Source organism: Podarcis erhardii, assembly GCF_964252035.2.
Source record: "Podarcis erhardii genome assembly, chromosome: 4".
NCBI lineage: Eukaryota > Metazoa > Chordata > Lepidosauria > Squamata > Lacertidae > Podarcis > Podarcis erhardii.
The window spans coordinates 1,684,377-1,700,852 of NC_138508.1; the positions used below are offsets into that span (position 1 = coordinate 1,684,377).

Genomic DNA, 16,476 nt, shown 5'->3' on the forward strand with positions numbered 1-16,476 from the left:
ACCTTTACCCTTTTACTCACAGGTAACTCCCAACACAGAATTATAGATACCTCTGGCAGGGCTTTAAGGCGAGTTCCTGGGAAATTTGAAACTGCCCTGTCAGATTGGACCAAGCTCCATTTAGCCCAGTGCTCTGTCACTGATGGTGGTCAGCCAGGGCATGAGGGTGATGGGTTTTGTCCCCACCCTCAGCAAGGATGGGGAAACCCAAATCTTCTAAGGCTCTGTACTCAACCTACAGTGAAAGCACATGATTTCCCCCAAAGTCTTCTGGGAAGTGTAGTTTACTCCCTCAAAGAGCCACAGTACTTAACAAACTGCAGCTCCCGTGATTCAGCTGGAAGCTGAATCTTTGTCTTCAGTGCTGGAGATGGGACAATGTTCTCTCCTGCACCTGAAGGCAGCAAGCCAGCTTGGGGGTGGCAGGCTGTTTATCCTACGATGCCTCACCCCTGTGTCCTCCAGCCCAGCATCTGTCCCTGAAGCAGCCACCTCACTCCCAATGACAGGGGTGGCCCTGCGCAATCCTGGCCACATGCCCTGATCTGTACCAGGGCCCAAGAAAGCATGGCAAACAGAGTTGAGGATAATTGAGCCCACTGAGGATAATTAAGTGCATTTACAGATGATGATTATTACTTCACCATGTATCAATTGAGGGCCCTTGGAATGTAGGACAGGACTCTGCCCCAGGGAGCTCACATTCAGGTTTGACAGCGTGGGGAGGGAACAGCAGAGGGAGAGTTGGAAGCGGCAGGGGTAGGAAGACAGGGAGGTTCAACAAGGGCAGGGTTTGGGAGCCCACTGCCTGCCAATGGGAAGCAGAGTCAGACCACATCTGGAAGACCTCAGGCTCCCCAGCCCTGAGCAAGTGCTTCGCTCAGAATATGGGCTTTGAAGCAGAACAGGTGTACAAAAGGACAAAGGAGTGAGGAAAGAATTGAAGACTTCTAAAGTGACCCAAAGTCCTACAGCCAGAAAAGTTGAGGCCACAGGCAGGTGTTTCTCAGGAGAAAGATGATTCTGCGCCCCTTGAAAGGTCACCTGAATCAGTCTGGGCAAATACACACATGGGATCCAGAAGCATCGCTGCCTCTGATGGTGGAGGGAGAGCAGAGCCAGCCGGACTAGGAGCCATTAGAGCTTCTCCTCCATGAATCTGTCTAGTCTGTCTTTCAGGCCACCCAGGTTGACATCTGATGTCTTTCCACAGGGAGGGAGCCACTGCTAAGAAGGCCCTTTGCCTGGTACACTGTAGCTGAATCACCGGAGGAGGACCTCAGTGTCTGGGCTGAGCGATGGGGGTGGAGACGCTCCTTTGGGGCTGCCTTCAGATGTCTTCTAAAGCCTTTATACTTGCTTGTCTCCTTGGCACAGGTGTGGCATTACTCCATACCCTCCAGGATTTCTCAGGGGAAAATAGGGATGTGTTCAGGAAAATCACAGCATTCTTTGATCAAATCAGAAACTAGGACAGCTTCTGTAAATCCAGGAGGAGGAGCTTTGGCCCAGGGTATAAAAGGCTCCAGCCCTGGAAGAAGCTCCAGCTCAGCCCAGAAGGTTTTCTCCAGCAGCCGAGAGAAGCTCCCAGCCCACAGCCAGCCACCATGACCGAGATGCAGATCACCATCGATATGAATGTGACCGACTTTAGTGTGGTTGAAAGCATTCGCATGTAAGGCCAGGGGCGGTTGCCTCTCTAAGCAGGTTGGGCAGGTGCTCCTCTTTCCACTTGGATGATAACCCTCCATGCTTCTCCCTTTTTTCTTCCTTCCTTCCTTTGTTCCTTCTCTGCAGGCTGCTGGAGGTCGACCCCTGGTGCCCGATATTCCTCCCTCTCATAAGGAACCCTCTCCAGCCCTGACCTCTCATTAGGATCCTCTCCAGCCCTCCTTGCACGAGGTCAAGGAGGGTTTTTCCGAGCTGCGTGAAATGCTCTGCGACAAGCTCCACATGGACCCCCTCAACTTCAGGGTGAGGCTGCTCCCCCGCCCCAAGGGGCTGCCTGGCGGGGGGGGGGACTGGGGGTGCCGTGTGTGTGTGTGTGTGTGTGTGTGTGTGTGTGTGTGTCACTCTGGGTGGCTCACAGGACATAAAACATTAGACATTAAAAATTTCCTGATACAGGGTTGCCTTCAGATTTCAGTTAGTTTTTCATTTCCTTGACATCCGGTGGGAGGGCATTCCACAGGGCAGGGGCCACTACCAAGAAGGCCCTCTGCCTGGTTCCCTGTAACCTCACCTCTCACAGTGAGGGAACCGCCAAAAGGGTCGCCTTCAAAGGTAGTCCCACATGGGGGGCATTGCAGTAGTCCAAGCGGGAGATAACTAGAGCATGCACCACTCTGGTGAGACAGTCTGTGGGCAGGTAGGGTCTCATCCTGTGGACCAGATGGAGCTGGGAGACAGCTGCCCTGGAAACAGAAATGACCTGCGCCTCCATTGAAAGCTGTGAGTCCAAAATGACTCCCAGGCTGCGCACCTGGTCCTTCAGGGGCACAGTTGCCCCATTCAGGACCAGGGAGTCCCCCCCACACCCACTTGCCCCCAGTCCACCCTAAACAGTGCTTCTGTCTTGTCAGGATTCAGTCTCAATCTGTTGAATCTGTTGTGGGATCTGTTGTGGGGAGAGGGTGTCCCACACATGGGCCCCATGGCAGAAGGAGTCACCCTCTCTTTTCTCTTCCAGCTCCTGGGCGAGGTCCTCAGCACCCTCCTGCTAGCCCCCCCCCCTTGGACAGGAATTCACCCCTGCTTGCCACCATGCCTTCCACAAGCTGGTCGGGGTGGTGGCTCATGCGCTGGCCTGCCGGTCCCACTGAGACACCCCCAGGGAGAAGCGGCCGCCTCCTGCTGGTCTCCCCTTCCTGCCCCCATGTGACGCTTGGCCCTCTAATAAATCCTCCCTCTGCATCTGACCTGGTTTCCTGTGTCTCCTTCTCTGGGACGGAGGGAGGGGACTGGCCTGGGCGTGGGGGGTAGAAACACCTCCTGTTAGTTGGGGGGCTGGGAAAGGGGGGGCTTCTCTGTCACTCAAGAGGAAACATTGAGACCACTGGGGGGGGGTTCAGGACTCTGTGGCACTTTGCCCTCCTCCCTGAAGCTGGAGTGCTTTTCGGAACCAGGGACCCCCACTATTTCCCCAAATCCTTCATCCTCAAAGCTCCTGCGAGACTGACCCCCCATGCCACCATTGCCCCCCCCCGGTCATCTCCCCACCCAGTTCTTGCCAGTTGCCCTCTCTGTTCTTTCTACTGTGGAGAAATTGGGGGCGAAAGACTCAGAGGGTGTTGCAGACCCTTCCCCTGCTCTGGATTCCATCCCTCCGAATAAGGGGTGGGGGTACCAACAGGGGCCACCCAGGGAGACCCCCAATCTCCCCCCGCAATGCCCCTCCCTGCCTCTTTCCAGATGGGTGTCGGGGACGGAGCTGCCTCTTAATCGGCAGAGAGAGGGGGCCATTCATTTTGATTTATCCATTTATTTGTTTATTAAATTTGGAGGTTCACAGGATGGAATTACGATATAAAAACACAAAACACATAATCAAATAAAAACAAATACAAACCAAGAAACACCGCCGCCAACATATTTCACACCCATAATAACATCAAAGGAGTTTACCACCTTCATTGGAATGTGAAACAAAGCGATGCAAAATAAAATGCCAGGGGGGCAGCGAACCCGGCAAGTCACCCTTTGGGGGTCCCAGGCGGAGGTCTATGGGGGTATGGGGCAGGTCTCCTCTAATCTTCCGAGGGTATAGAATGGGCACGACCCACGCTCGCCCGGTAATTTATTTGGGGGGGGGGGTTGTGAGCCGGGATGGACATCCCTGTCTCCCAGACGAAGAAGAGGCGAGGTTCTCCCCCCGTCCCAGGCTTGGAAGCAGACGCTCCCCCTGTGGCTTTTGTCCTTCTGACTGCCAGCCAGGTGTCCTCGGGCGCAGAGCAAGCTCCTTCCTTGCGCCCTCAGGCCATTCCCTGGCCCAGAAAGGTGCCTGGCTCCTTCAGCAAAGGATTTCAACCCTCGCTGGGTCCAGGAATGAGAAGGGACTCGCTCCAGCATCCTACTGGCTAAGCCACCCACCCCAAACTCAAAACAATATTTCAGAATAAGATATTACATTCACAGCAGCAGAAGAAGACCTTTCCGTGGACCTTGGGCACAGTGGCTACCAGGCTCCTTTAGGCCAGCCCATGTCACACTGTCAAATGCCACATGGGGGTAAAGTGGGACCCCATCTCCTGGGGCCGCACTCCTGCATGAATCACGTGACCCACACAAGGTCCCTGGTCCCCCCAATGTGCTTTTTTCGAGGGGAAATCGCATTCCGACATTGCGTGAGAACAGGGGGCCCCAAATGACTGCCATGCTCACACAGGGAAAAATGAGATGTCCCGTTTGTTCTGGCACAGTTGAGGGGATATGCTCTGAGCCACTGAGTTCCTGTGACTGGGGGAGGGGAGAGCAAAGCACGGGAGGGGGGCTGAGGGAGGGGGGGGCTTCCGTTGGACATCTGGTTGGCCAGTGGGAGCAACTGGAGCCCAGCTCTCCTCATTTGTTTATTTCCTTCATTCATTTTTATTTATAAAAACATTTCATATTCATTTATTAAAATATTTGTACACCACTGTGTCATACAAAAGTATATCCAAGAGATTTACATCAGTAAAGACATAATACCTGTTTAACCTTTGAAAAGGTGAACAGACATTGATTAACCATTTGCAAAAGGATGTGTTCTTAATTGCCTGCACAGTCCGGGAGGAATAGAAATGTTTTCAGCAGGCAACTAAAGCTTTGCATGGAAGGCGCCCCCTGAATCTCCAGTGGCAGAGAGTTCCACTGGCCTGAGGACACAAAAGGTTCAGTTTCTCTCTGTTGTCAAACGAGTCTCGCCAACAACCAGTGATGCTCCTGCAGACTGAGTTATGCTCCTTTAATTCCAATGCTCGCTGGGCGAAAGTGTATTTTTGCTGGGTCAGAATCGCTGCTGGTTGGGTGATCTGCAGCAGAGTCATTTTCACCTCCTCCTGAGCAACACGTCGGCCTCTTGCAGCCGGAGCTATCAGGGGGAGCCAGGCCTGACTCAGCAGGAGGCTGGGCAGATCTGCAAAGTCATCCCTGCATATGGAGCTCATGCAGCAAGTCAGGAGGGGGGGGAGAGCCCATGGGTGGTGAAGAGAAGGGGCTGCAGGATCAGGACCCCGGAGCAGGGTCCGTGCACCACAGCCTTCCAGAAAGGGATGCCAGAGCAGCTCCTGTTCCAGCCCTGTGAAGAAAGCAAGGGGAGCTCCGAGTGGAGAGAAGAGGCAGCTACAAGGCGCCATGATAGTACTTCTTCTTCATCATCATCATCATCCAAATTGGTAGGCCACCCCATACCCGCAGGTCTCAGGCGGTTCACAGGGTAAAATCACAACGTAAAAATATTGAAAACAGAAGCAGCCCAATATGTGCCATGGACTTGGGGAGTGTTGAAGGAGAGGCAGCTGTCGTCAGGTGCAGGATAAAGGGTCAAGGCGCTGCCCTCCAGAGCAGGAGAAAACAAGCACGCTCCCTCCTCCATGGGACAACCCTTGAGATATTTGAAGATGGCTCTCATATCTCCTCTCAGTCTCCTCTTCTCCAGGCTTAACATACCCAGCTCCTTCAACCGCTCCTCATACGGCTTGCCTTCCAGACCCTTGATCACCCTGGTCACCCTCCTCTGCACACCTTCCAGCTTGTCCACATACTTCTTATTAAACTGTGGTGCCCAGAAGTGGAGGCAGTGTTCCAGGTGTGGTCTGACCAAGGCAGAAGAGAGCAGGACTATGACTTTCCTGGATCTGGACACTAGACTTCTGTGGAAGCAGACTAAAATAATATTAGCTTTTTTTGCTGCTGCGTCACACTGTGGACTCATGTTGAGCTTGTGGTCCACCAAGACTCCTAGATCCTTTTCACATGTACTGCTTCTGTTCCTTGCATTAAATAACCTCAAGCTTGGGGGTGGCAGGCTGTGTTTGTGCTACGATGCCTCACCCCTGTGTCCTCCAGGCCAGCATCTGCCCCTGAAGCAGCCACCTCACTCCCAATGACAGGGGTGGCCCTGGGCAATCCTGGCCACATGCCCTGATCTGTGCCAGGGTCCAAAAAGCATTGCAAACAGAGATGCAATTGCTTGAGGATAATTAATTGAACTTTCAGATTATTACTGTTATTATTATTTCACCATTTATCAAGTGAGGGCCCTTGGAATGTAGGACAGGACTCTGCCCCAGGGAGCTCACATTCAGGTTTGACAGCGTGAGGAGAGAACAACAAAGGGAGAGTTGGAAGCGGCAGGGGTAGGAAGACAGGGAGGTTCAACAAGGGCAGGGATTGGGAGCCCACTGCCTGCCAACGGTCAGTGGGGATGGGAAGCAGAGTCAGACCACATCCGGAAGACCTCAGGTTCCCCAGCCCTGAGCAAGAGCTTCATTCACAATATGGGCTTTGAAGCAGAACAGGTGTACAAAAGGACAAAGGAGTGAGGAAAGAATTCAGGACTTCTAATGTAACCCAAAGTCGTACAGCCAGAAAAGTTCAGGCCACAGGCAGGCGTTTTTCAGGAGAAAGATGATTCTGCGCCCCTTGAAATGCCACCTGAATCAGTCTGGGCAAATACACACATGGGATTCAGAAGCATCGCTGCCTCTGATGGTGGAGGGAGAGCAGAGCCAGCCAGACTAGGAGCCATTAGAGCTTCTCCTCCATGAATCTGTCTAGTCCGGCTTTCAGGCCACCCAGGTTGACATCTGATGTCTTTCCACAGGGAGGGAGCCACTGCTAAGAAGGCCCTTTGCCTGGTACCCTGTAGCTGAATCACCGGAGGAGGACCTCAGTGTCTGGGCTGAGCGATGGGGGTGGAGACGCTCCTTTGGGGCTGCCTTCAGATGTCTTCTAAAGCCTTTATACTTGCTTGTCTCCTTGGCACAGGCGTGGCATTCCTCCATACCCTCCAGGATTTCTCAGAGGAAAAGAGGGATGTCATAAGGAAAAAACAAAATAAAAAAATTCCTTCCAGTAGCACCTTAAAGACCAACTGAGTTAGTTCTAGGTATGAGCTTTCGTGGTATGAGCTTTCGTGTGCATGCACACTTCTTCAGATACACACTGTGTATCTGAAGAAGTGTGCATGCACACGAAAGCTCATACCTAGAACTAACTCAGTTGGTCTTTAAGGTGCTACTGGAAGGAATTTTTTTATTTTGTTTTGACCATGGCAGACCAACACGGCTACCTATCTGTAACTGGTCATAAGGAAAATCACGGCATTCTTTGATCAAATCAGAATCCAGGTCGGCTTCTGCAAATCCAGGAGGAGGAGCTTTGGCGCAGGGTATAAAAGGCTCCAGCCCTGGAAGAAGCTCCAGGTCAGCCCAGAAGGTTTTCTCCAGCAGCCGAGAGAAGCTCCCAGCCCACAGCCAGCCATCATGGCAACTGTCATGATGACAGTCGACGTGGTCGCCTTGGGTGGGGATGTCCTTGTCTGGTAAGTCCAGGGGTGGTCGCCTCTCTAAGCAGGTTGGGCAGGAACTCCTCTTTCCACCTGGATAATAACCATCCGTGCCTCTCCCTTTCTTTTTCTTTTTATAATAATTTTTTATTGATTTTCCAACACAAATTGTAAACAAAACATCACAGACAAAAAAAACAAAAAAAACATATAAACATGTATAATTTCAAACCCTCATTTTCATAAACCTTGCTTCCCGGACTTCCCCTTACCTCCCCTTTTCTGCATCCTGTTTTAAACTTTTTTCCAACAACCCCTCACGTCAGTCACATAATGACATTTTCTTATTTTAGTTCCATTCTCATACTTAATCAGTTACAGCTGTAATTCTGTATTTTCCTTTCCCTTGACATTTTAACCCTCATTAATTTTGCAACAGTTCTTAAGATATACTTTAAATTTCTTCCAGTCTTCTTCCACCGTCTCTTTTTCTTGATCACGGATTCTGCCAGTCATCTCTGCCAATCCCATATAGTCAATCACCTTCGTCTGCCATTCTTCCAGCGTAGGTAGTTCTTGTGTCTTCCAATACTTTGCTAAGAGTATCCTTGCTGCTGTGGTAGCGTACATAAAAAACGTTCTATCCTTCCTTGACACCAATTGGCCGACCATGCCCAGGAGAAATGCCTCTGGTTTCTTATAAAAAGTACATTTAAGTACCTTCTTAATTTCATTATAGATCATTTCCCAGAAGGCCTTAATCCTCGCGTGCCTCTCCCTTTCTCCTTCCTTCCTTCCTTCCTTCCTTCCTTCCTTCCTTCCTTCCTTCCTTCCTTCCTTCCTTCTCTCCAGCTTGTTTATTGTCTTCCCCTGGACCTGGCGTTTGTTCTCTAACATCGGGGACCTCTCTGGCCCTGCCCTCTCATTAGGAACTTCTCCAGCCCTCCTTCCACAAAGTCAAGGAGGCTTCTTCCGAGCTGCGTGAACTGCTCTGCGACAAGCTCCACGTGGACCCCCTCAACTTCAGGGTGAGGCTGCTCCCCCGCCCCAAAGAGCTGCCTGGCGGGGGGGGGACTGGGGGGGTGCTGTGTGTGTGTGTGTGTGTGTGTGTGTGTGATTCTGGGTGGCTTACAGGACATAAAACATTGTAAGACATTAGACATTTCCTGTTACAGGGTTGCCTTCAGATTTCAGTTAGTTTTTCATTTCCTTGACATCTGGTGGGAGGGCATTCCACAGGGCGGGTGCCACAACCGAGAAGGCCCTCTGCCTGGTTCCCTGTAACCTCACCTCTCACAATGAGGGAACCGCCAAAAGGGTTGCCTTCAAAGGTAGCCCCACATGGGGGGCATTGCAGTAGTCCAAGCGGGAGATAACCAGAGCATGCACCACCCTGGCAAGACAGTCCACAGGCAGGTAGGGTCTCATCCTGTCGACCAGATGGAGCTGGGAGACAGCTGCCCTGGAAACAGAAATGACCTGTGCCTCCATGGACAGTTGTGAGTCCAAAATGAATCCCAGGCTGCCCACCTGGTCCTTCAGGGGCACAGTTGCTCCATTTAGGACCAGGGTATCCCCCACACCTGCCTGCCCCCAGTCCACCCTAAACAGTGCTTCTGTCTTGTCAGGATTCAGCCTCAATCTGTTGAATGCGTTGTGGGATCTGTTGTGGGGAGAGGGTGCCCCATACATGGGCCCCCTGGCAGAAGGAGTCACCCCCTCTTTTCTCTTCCAGCTCCTGTTGAAGTCTTCATCACCCACCCCCCACCCACTTTGGACAGGAATTCACCTCTGCTTACCACCATGCCTTCCACAAGCTGGTCAGGGTGGTGGCTCATGCGCTGGCCAGCCGGTCCCACTGAGACACCCCCCAGGGAGAAGCGGTCGCCTCCTTCTGCTATCGCCACCCACCAGGTTTGGTGGGGGCCACCCCTTCCAGCCCCCATGTGACTCTTGACCCTCTAATAAATCCTCCCTCTGCAATCTGACCTGGTTTCCTGTGTCTCCTTCTCTGGGACAGAGGGAGGGGACAGGCCTGGGGGTGGGGGGTTAGTTGGGGGGGCGTGGAAAGGGAGGGTCTTCTCTGTCACTCAAGAGGAATCATTAAGCACCAGTGAGGGGTTTTAGGGCGCTATGGCATTTTGCCCCCTCCAAGCTGCAGTGCTTTTCAGAGCCAGAGACCCATGCTGTGTCCCCAAATCTTTTATACCCAAAATTCCTGGCAAGGTCCCCCCCCCCCCGATGCTCCCAGGGCCCCCCCGGTCTCATTGGTTGTCTCCCCACCCATTTCTTGGTATTTGCTCCTGTTCTGTTGCCCTCTCTGTTCTTCCTTCTGTGGAGAAATTGGGGGTGAGAGACTCAGAGGGTGTTGCAGACCCTTCCCCTGCTCTGGATTCCATCCCTCTGAATAAGGGGTGGGGGTACCAACATGGGCCACCCAGGGAGACCCCCAAGGGCCATTCTCCCCCCGCAATGCCCCTCCCTGCCTCTTTCCAGATGGGTGTCGGGGACGGAGAGAGGGGGGAATTCATTTCGTTTTATCCTTTTATTTGTTCATTAAATTTGTGGGTTCACAGGATGAAATTACGATATAAAAACACAAAACACATAATCAAATAAAAACAAATACAGCCCAATAAACACCCCCGCCTACATATTTCACACCCATAATAACATCAAAGGAATTTACCACCTTCATTGGAACATCAAACAAAGCGATCCAAAATAAAACGCCAGGGGGGTAGCGAACCCGGCAAGTCGCCCTTTGGGGGTCCCAGGCGGAGGTCTATGGGGGGAAAGGGGCAGGTCTCCCCTAATCTTCCGAGGGTATAGAATGGGCACGACCCGCGCTCGTCCGTTAATTTATTTTTTGGGGGGGTTGTGAGCCGGGATGGACATCCCTGTCTCCCAGACGAAGCAGAGGCGAGGTTCTCCCCCAGTCCCAGGCTTGGAAGCAGCCGCTCCCCCTGTGGCTTTTGTCCTTCTGACTGCCAGCCAGGTGTCCTCGGGCGCAGAGCAAGCGCCTTCCTTGCGCCCTTAGGCCATTCGCTGGCCCACAAAGCTGCCTGGCTCCTTCAGCAAAGGATTTCAGACTGTCCCCAAACAGCCCTGGCCAACTCCCGTGGGGAGGGCGGGGAACAGCTTTGAATTGGGACACAAAGGCAAGCGAAGAGCCTGATTTCTGCTGCAGGAGAAAAGCATCTCTTTGGAAAGACACTGATTTCTGCTTTGCTTGAACGGGGCAAGGAGGGGAGGGAATGTTTTAAGTTATGGGGCTTTTTCGGGATCTGCGTCATCTCCCTTCCCCTGAAGCAAGGAATGCAAAGATTTCGGGAAGAGCGGACTTTAAATTTGCCTCTTTGCGATGGATTAGTTTTAGAAGTCAGGACTTTGCCTGAATTAAGATGGAGAGCAACAGCCTTGAGGGACTTTTGAGGGATTTTGACACACACACCCCTTAGGACTTCCTCATGAGAAATAAAAGCAGTAAAGCAGAAAAGAGGGGTGACAACTGGATCGACTGTAACACTGCTAAGCAGGAAGATTTATGAGTTTATGGGGGAGGAAGGAGAGGAGACCAGGATTTTGTGGAGATCACATCAGCCCACCTCCTTGGAGCCTGAAGGTGGAAATAAGAGCAGGGAAAGGGGACAGGATGGACCACATTGTGTAGCATCTTGACAGCTTATGAGATGCAAAAGAAGAGAAATGGATTGTGCATAATTTTTAATGAGCTGGTTGTATGTAAAATTAAATTTGGTGGCATGTGAAGGGTGGGTGGCGCTAGAAGATTGGCAGGGTCAGTGGAGGGGATGTATATTATATATGTATACAAAACACCTCTAGGGGTTTCATGTTCACCCTCTGCAGTCCGCGCTAGTGAGGCTGAGTTGCTGGTTATGGGGGCTGGAGGTCGCACAGCCGTGTCCAAGGCCAGGTAAGGGAGGAAGGTGTGGATGTTGTCTGGGAGGAAGCAGGGCCCAAGAAAGCATTGCAAACAGAGTTTCAATCGCTTGTCTCTTGCGGATAATTGAGCCCATTGCGGATAATTAAGTGCACTTTCAGATTATTATTATTATTATTATTATTATTATTATTATTATTATTTTGCCATTTAACAATTGAGGGTTCTTGGAAAGTAGGACAGGAATCTGCCCCAGGGAGCTTACTTTCAGGTTTGACAGCATGGGGAGAGAAAAGCAGAGGGAAAGTTGCAAGTTCTGTTGGAAATTCCTAGTTCTCCCTCACAGAACTCCATTTCCCAGAGTTCCTTAAGACTGGGAATGAGAAAAGTCAGAGCCTTCTGGGTCAGGCCAAAGGAGACCCATCGAGTCCAGGATCCTCTTCTCCCAATGGCCAACTATGGACCCCAATGGGCAAGCAGGATTGGAGCCCCAGAGCCTCCCCCTTGATGCCGTTTCCTGCAAGTGGGATTCAGAAGCATCGCTGCCTCTGATGGTGGGGGGAGAGCAGAGCCAGCCGAACTAGGAGCCATTAGAGCTTCTCCTCCATGAATCTGCCTAGTCCGTCTTTCAGGCCACCCAGGTTGACATCTGATGTCTTTCCACAGGGAGGGAGCCACTGCCAAGAAGGCCCTTTGCCTGGTACCCTGTAGCTGAAGCACTGCAGGAGGACCTCAGTGTCCGGGCCGAGCGATGGGGGTGAAGACGCTCCTTTGGGACTTCCCTATCCAGGGCTGCCTTCAAGTGTCTTTTAAAAGTTGTATAGTTGCTTGTCTCCTTGGCTCTGGAGCGGCATCACTGTTGGGATACTGCCGGGGAAACGACGGCATCAGGCAGGCCCCCAGCTTACTCTGGACGATCACCGGTCTCCCGTGGAGCAGCATCAGTCAGCCAGCGACACGAGCCTCAGATACGCTTAGAGACCCATGCACGCTCTTTCAGCAGAGTGTCTAAATCATCACACAGCAGATGAGGCGGACAGAGGCAGATGTAAGCATTATTTACAGCATTTATTCAGCATTGTTCAGGAACACGGGAAAACATGTCTGCATCCCTTCGTCTCCGGCAAAACAGCAGGAACACAAAGGCAACATACAACGGGAGTTCCAAGCAGACTGTGCTGGACGTAAACAGGCATGTGATACACAACAGTCATGCCTGACCCTTTTAAGGTGGAATGGAACTATATTCTCACAATTACTCCATACCCTTCAGGCTTTCTCAGATGAAATAGGCATGTCCTAAGGAAAAGCCGGACATTATTTGGTCAAATCAGAAACAAGGAAGCTTCTGTAAATCCTGGAGGAGGAGCTTTGGCCCAGGGCATAAAAGGCTCCAGCCCTGGAAGAAGCTCCAGCTCAGCCCAGAAGGTTTTCTCCAGCAGCCGAGAGAAGCTCCCAGCCCACAGCCAGCCATCATTGTGCACTGGACCCCAAAGGAGAAGCAGCTCATCAACACTGCCTGCAGCAAAGTCGAGATGGCCGCCATTGGTGGGGATATCCTTGTCCGGTAAGGCCAGGCGCTGGTTGCCTCTCTAGGCAGGTTGGGCAGGTGCTCCTCTTTCCACCTGGATAATAACCATCCATGCCTCTCCCTTTCTCCTTCCTTCCTTCCTTCCTTCCTTCCTTCACTCCAGCGTGTTGATCGTCTTCCCCTTCACCATCAATAGAACTCGACAAGGTCAAGGAGACCTTTACCGAGTTGAGTGAATTGATCCACATGGACCCCGTCAGCTTCAGGGTGAGGCTGCTCCCCCGCCCCAAGGGGCTGCTGGGGGGGGTGCTGTGTGTGTGTGTGAGTGTGTGTGTGTTACTCTGGGTGGCTTACAGGACATAAAACATAAAAAAAAATCCTGATACAGGGTTGCATTCAGATTTCAGTTAGTTGTTTATTTCCTTGACCCCTCATGGAAGGGCATTCCACAGGGCAGGGGCCACTACCAAGAAGGCCCTCTGCCTGATTCCCTGTAGCCTCACCTCTCACAATGAGGGAACCACCAGAAGGCCTTGGGAGCTGGACCTCAGGGTCTGGGCTAAATTATGGGGATGGAGATGCTGCTTCAGGTATACTGGACCGAGGCCGTTTAGGGCTTGAAAGGTCAGCACCAACACTTTGAATTGTGGAGCTGATATTACAGCTGCCCTGGACACAGAATTGACCTACACTTCCATGGACAGCTGTGAGTCCAAAATGACTCACAGGCTGTGTACCTGGTCCTTCAGGGGTACAGTTACCCCATTCAGGACTGGGGGGGGGACAGCCTATGTCCCCCCAAAACAGTACTTCTTTCTTGTCAGAATTCAGCCTCCATCTTTTGAATGCGTTGTGGGATCTGTTGTGGGGAGAAAAGAAGAGAAGAAGAAGAGTTTGGATTTTATATCCCGCCTTTCACTCCCTTTAAGGAGTCTCAAAGCAGCTAACATTCTCCTTTCCCTTCCTCCCCCACAACAAACACTCTGTGAGGTGAGTGGGGCTGAGAGACTTCAGAGAAGTGTGACTGGCCCAAGGTCACCCAGCAGCTGCATGTGGAGGAGCGGGGAAGCGAACCCGGTTCCCCAGATTACGAGACTACCACTCTTAACCACTACACCACACTGGTTGTGTGGGTGACCCACACATGAAAAGAGTTTACCAACTTCATTGAAACATCAAACAAACAGATCCAAAGTAAAACGCCAGGGGGGCAAGTTGCCTTTTGCGGGTCCCAGGGGAGATCAATGGGGGAAAGGGGCAGGTCTCCCCTAATATTTCGAGGGTATCAAAAGGGCATGAAAGGGCATGATCTGCGGCCGTCCGTTAATTTATTTTTGGGAGTTGGTGAGCCGGGATGGACATCCCTGTCTCCCAGACGAAGAAGAGGCGAGGTTCTCCCCCCCCCCCATCCCAGGCTTGGAAGCAGCCGCTCCCCCTGTGGCTTTTGTCCTTCTGACTGCCAGCCAGGTGTCCTCGGGCACAGAGCAAGCGCCTTCCTTGCGCCCTCAGGCCATTCGCTGGCCCAGAAATGTGCCTGGCTCCTCCAGCAAAGGATTACCGTAATTTTTTTTTACACACTTTCATCCAATTTTATTCCACCTCCATAAACTTGGGGTTTTCAAGCCTCCCTGATTTGGCTTACAAACCATGGACAGAAGATTCCTTTGATAAATAATGGCTGAGCTTGTAATAAACTAATCATACCCACACAGGAAACATGGGAATTAGAAGGGACTCTCTCCAGCATCACACGGGCTAAGCCACCCACCCGAAACTCAAAACAATATTTTAGAATAAGACATTGCAAAGGAATGGCAAGTATACAGAGGACATTTAGCAAAACAATGATCTTAAACAATTATATTTAACGAAACATCCTAAGGGAGGTCAATAAAACACAGCAGAGCAGAAACCCTTGGAGTCAAGCACCGCTTGGAGACTGGGGTGGCACGTAGCAATATTTTAGTTCCCTTTTAATTACATTGCTTTGAATACCTACTTTAGGTTTTATTTTGCCTTGAACATGGCTGTTTGACCTCTGGCCCCAGTAACCAACAACTCAGCCTCACTAGTGTGGGCTGTTAGAATTCCTGCTCCATGACTGCAGTCATGGGATTTTTGTCTATCACATGACGGTGTATGTTTTGACTCCACAGAGTGGGAAGTGACGGAAACAGCATGTTTGTGTTACTGTGTTCTGTGAAGTGGGACTATTGTTCTTTTTCTCTTTGCTGTCTGATACTAGAGAGAGAGGGAGCCAGTGCAGTGCTCCCTGTCTGTTTATATGTAAATAAAGTAGATTAGCCAAAATGCTGAGTTGCTGAGCTCTGTTACACAAGCTGTGAAGACTCTGCAAAGCCCTAAGTGTGCCGATTGTCAGTTGGCATCGATCACCGTGATGTTTGGGCTGAAGAAAGCTTTTGAAGCTCCCGAACGATCGACCAGTAGGGAGGGAACATGCCAGTCAGGCATGTGTTTCTACCAGGGTCCTACTCGAGTGTAGAACGAGCTCCTGACAGAAGATGAAACACCTAGGGTTTTTTTTTGTATAAATATATAATATACACTCCCTCCTAACACTGCCACCCTTCACATTTCACCAAATTTACGGTATTTTTTGCACCATAACACTCACTTTTTTCCTCCTAGAAAGTAAGGGGAAATGTCTGTGCGTGTTATGGAGCGAATGCCTGTGGGTGGCGGGGGGGGGGGATCTGCTGCAGTCGTGAGCAGAGGATCCATGGTTCCCCTTCCTTCCCTCCTCCGTGGTTACAAAGCATGGATCCACATGGATCCTCAGGATTTTTGCATTGGGCTACTCCAAACTCACTGTCAGATCACATGTCTGTGGCCACAGCATGAACCACAAAAAACATATATCCACTATTTCGTTTAGAATATTTTTTTTCTTGTTTTCCTCCTCTAAAAACTACGTGCGTATTATGGTCTGGTGCGTGTTATAGAGCGAAAAATACGGTAATCCTCAATTTTACATACAACCAGCTCATTAAGAAATATGCGCAATCCATTTCTCTTCTTTTGCGTCTCAGAAGCCGTCAAGATGCTGCACAATGTGGTCCCTCCTGTCCCTTTCGCTGTTCTTGTTTCCACCTTCAGGCTCCAAGGAGTTGGGCTGATGTGATCTCCACAAAATCCTGGTCTTCTCTCCTTCCTCCCCTGTAAACTCATAAATCTTCCTGCTTAGCAGACAGTCGATCCAGTTGTCACCCCTCTTTTCTTCTTTACTGCTTTTATTTCTCATGAGGAAGTCCTAAGGGGGGAACAAAATCCCTAAAAGTCCCTCAAGGTTGTTGCTCTCTGTTATGTATGAGTTGAATAGGATCCAAAATGCAGCAGTCTGACTGGTCCAAGAACCATAGGATCCAAAATGCAGCAGTCTGACTGGTCCTAGAACCATAGGATCCAAAATGCAGCAGTCTGACTGGTCCTAGAACAATAGGATTCAGAATGCAGCAGTCTGATTGGTCTGCAGGAGCCACCCAATCCAGCTCCAGATGGAAGTGAATCCACAACCTGATTGGCTTACAGGAGAAT

The 16,476-nt window shown here is 51.1% G+C and overlaps 1 protein-coding gene and 2 long non-coding RNA genes across 3 annotated transcripts in view; all 3 read left to right on the top strand.

Annotated features, from left to right (window-relative positions):
* The first annotated feature begins 1,858 nt into the window (after positions 1 to 1,858).
* LOC309341428 lies at positions 1,859 to 2,916 on the top strand. Its single transcript, XR_014156330.1, has 2 exons — positions 1,859 to 1,974; positions 2,690 to 2,916. It is a non-coding gene; the product is annotated as an uncharacterized lncRNA (long non-coding RNA).
* A 4,373-nt stretch (positions 2,917 to 7,289) lies between these two features.
* Positions 7,290 to 16,476, top strand: part of LOC309341280 (hemoglobin subunit beta-like) — a 66,395-nt gene continuing 57,208 nt past the window's right edge. The window contains exons 1-2 of the mRNA XM_081860869.1: positions 7,290 to 7,403; positions 12,806 to 12,957. Of these exons, the coding sequence (XP_081716995.1) occupies positions 12,926 to 12,957 (32 nt within the window). The 5' untranslated portion in view covers positions 7,290 to 7,403; positions 12,806 to 12,925. The remainder of the gene's footprint in view (positions 7,404 to 12,805; positions 12,958 to 16,476) is intronic.
* LOC309341386 lies at positions 8,352 to 9,474 on the top strand. The gene is made up of 2 exons (XR_014156289.1): positions 8,352 to 8,514; positions 9,222 to 9,474. It is a non-coding gene; the product is annotated as an uncharacterized lncRNA (long non-coding RNA).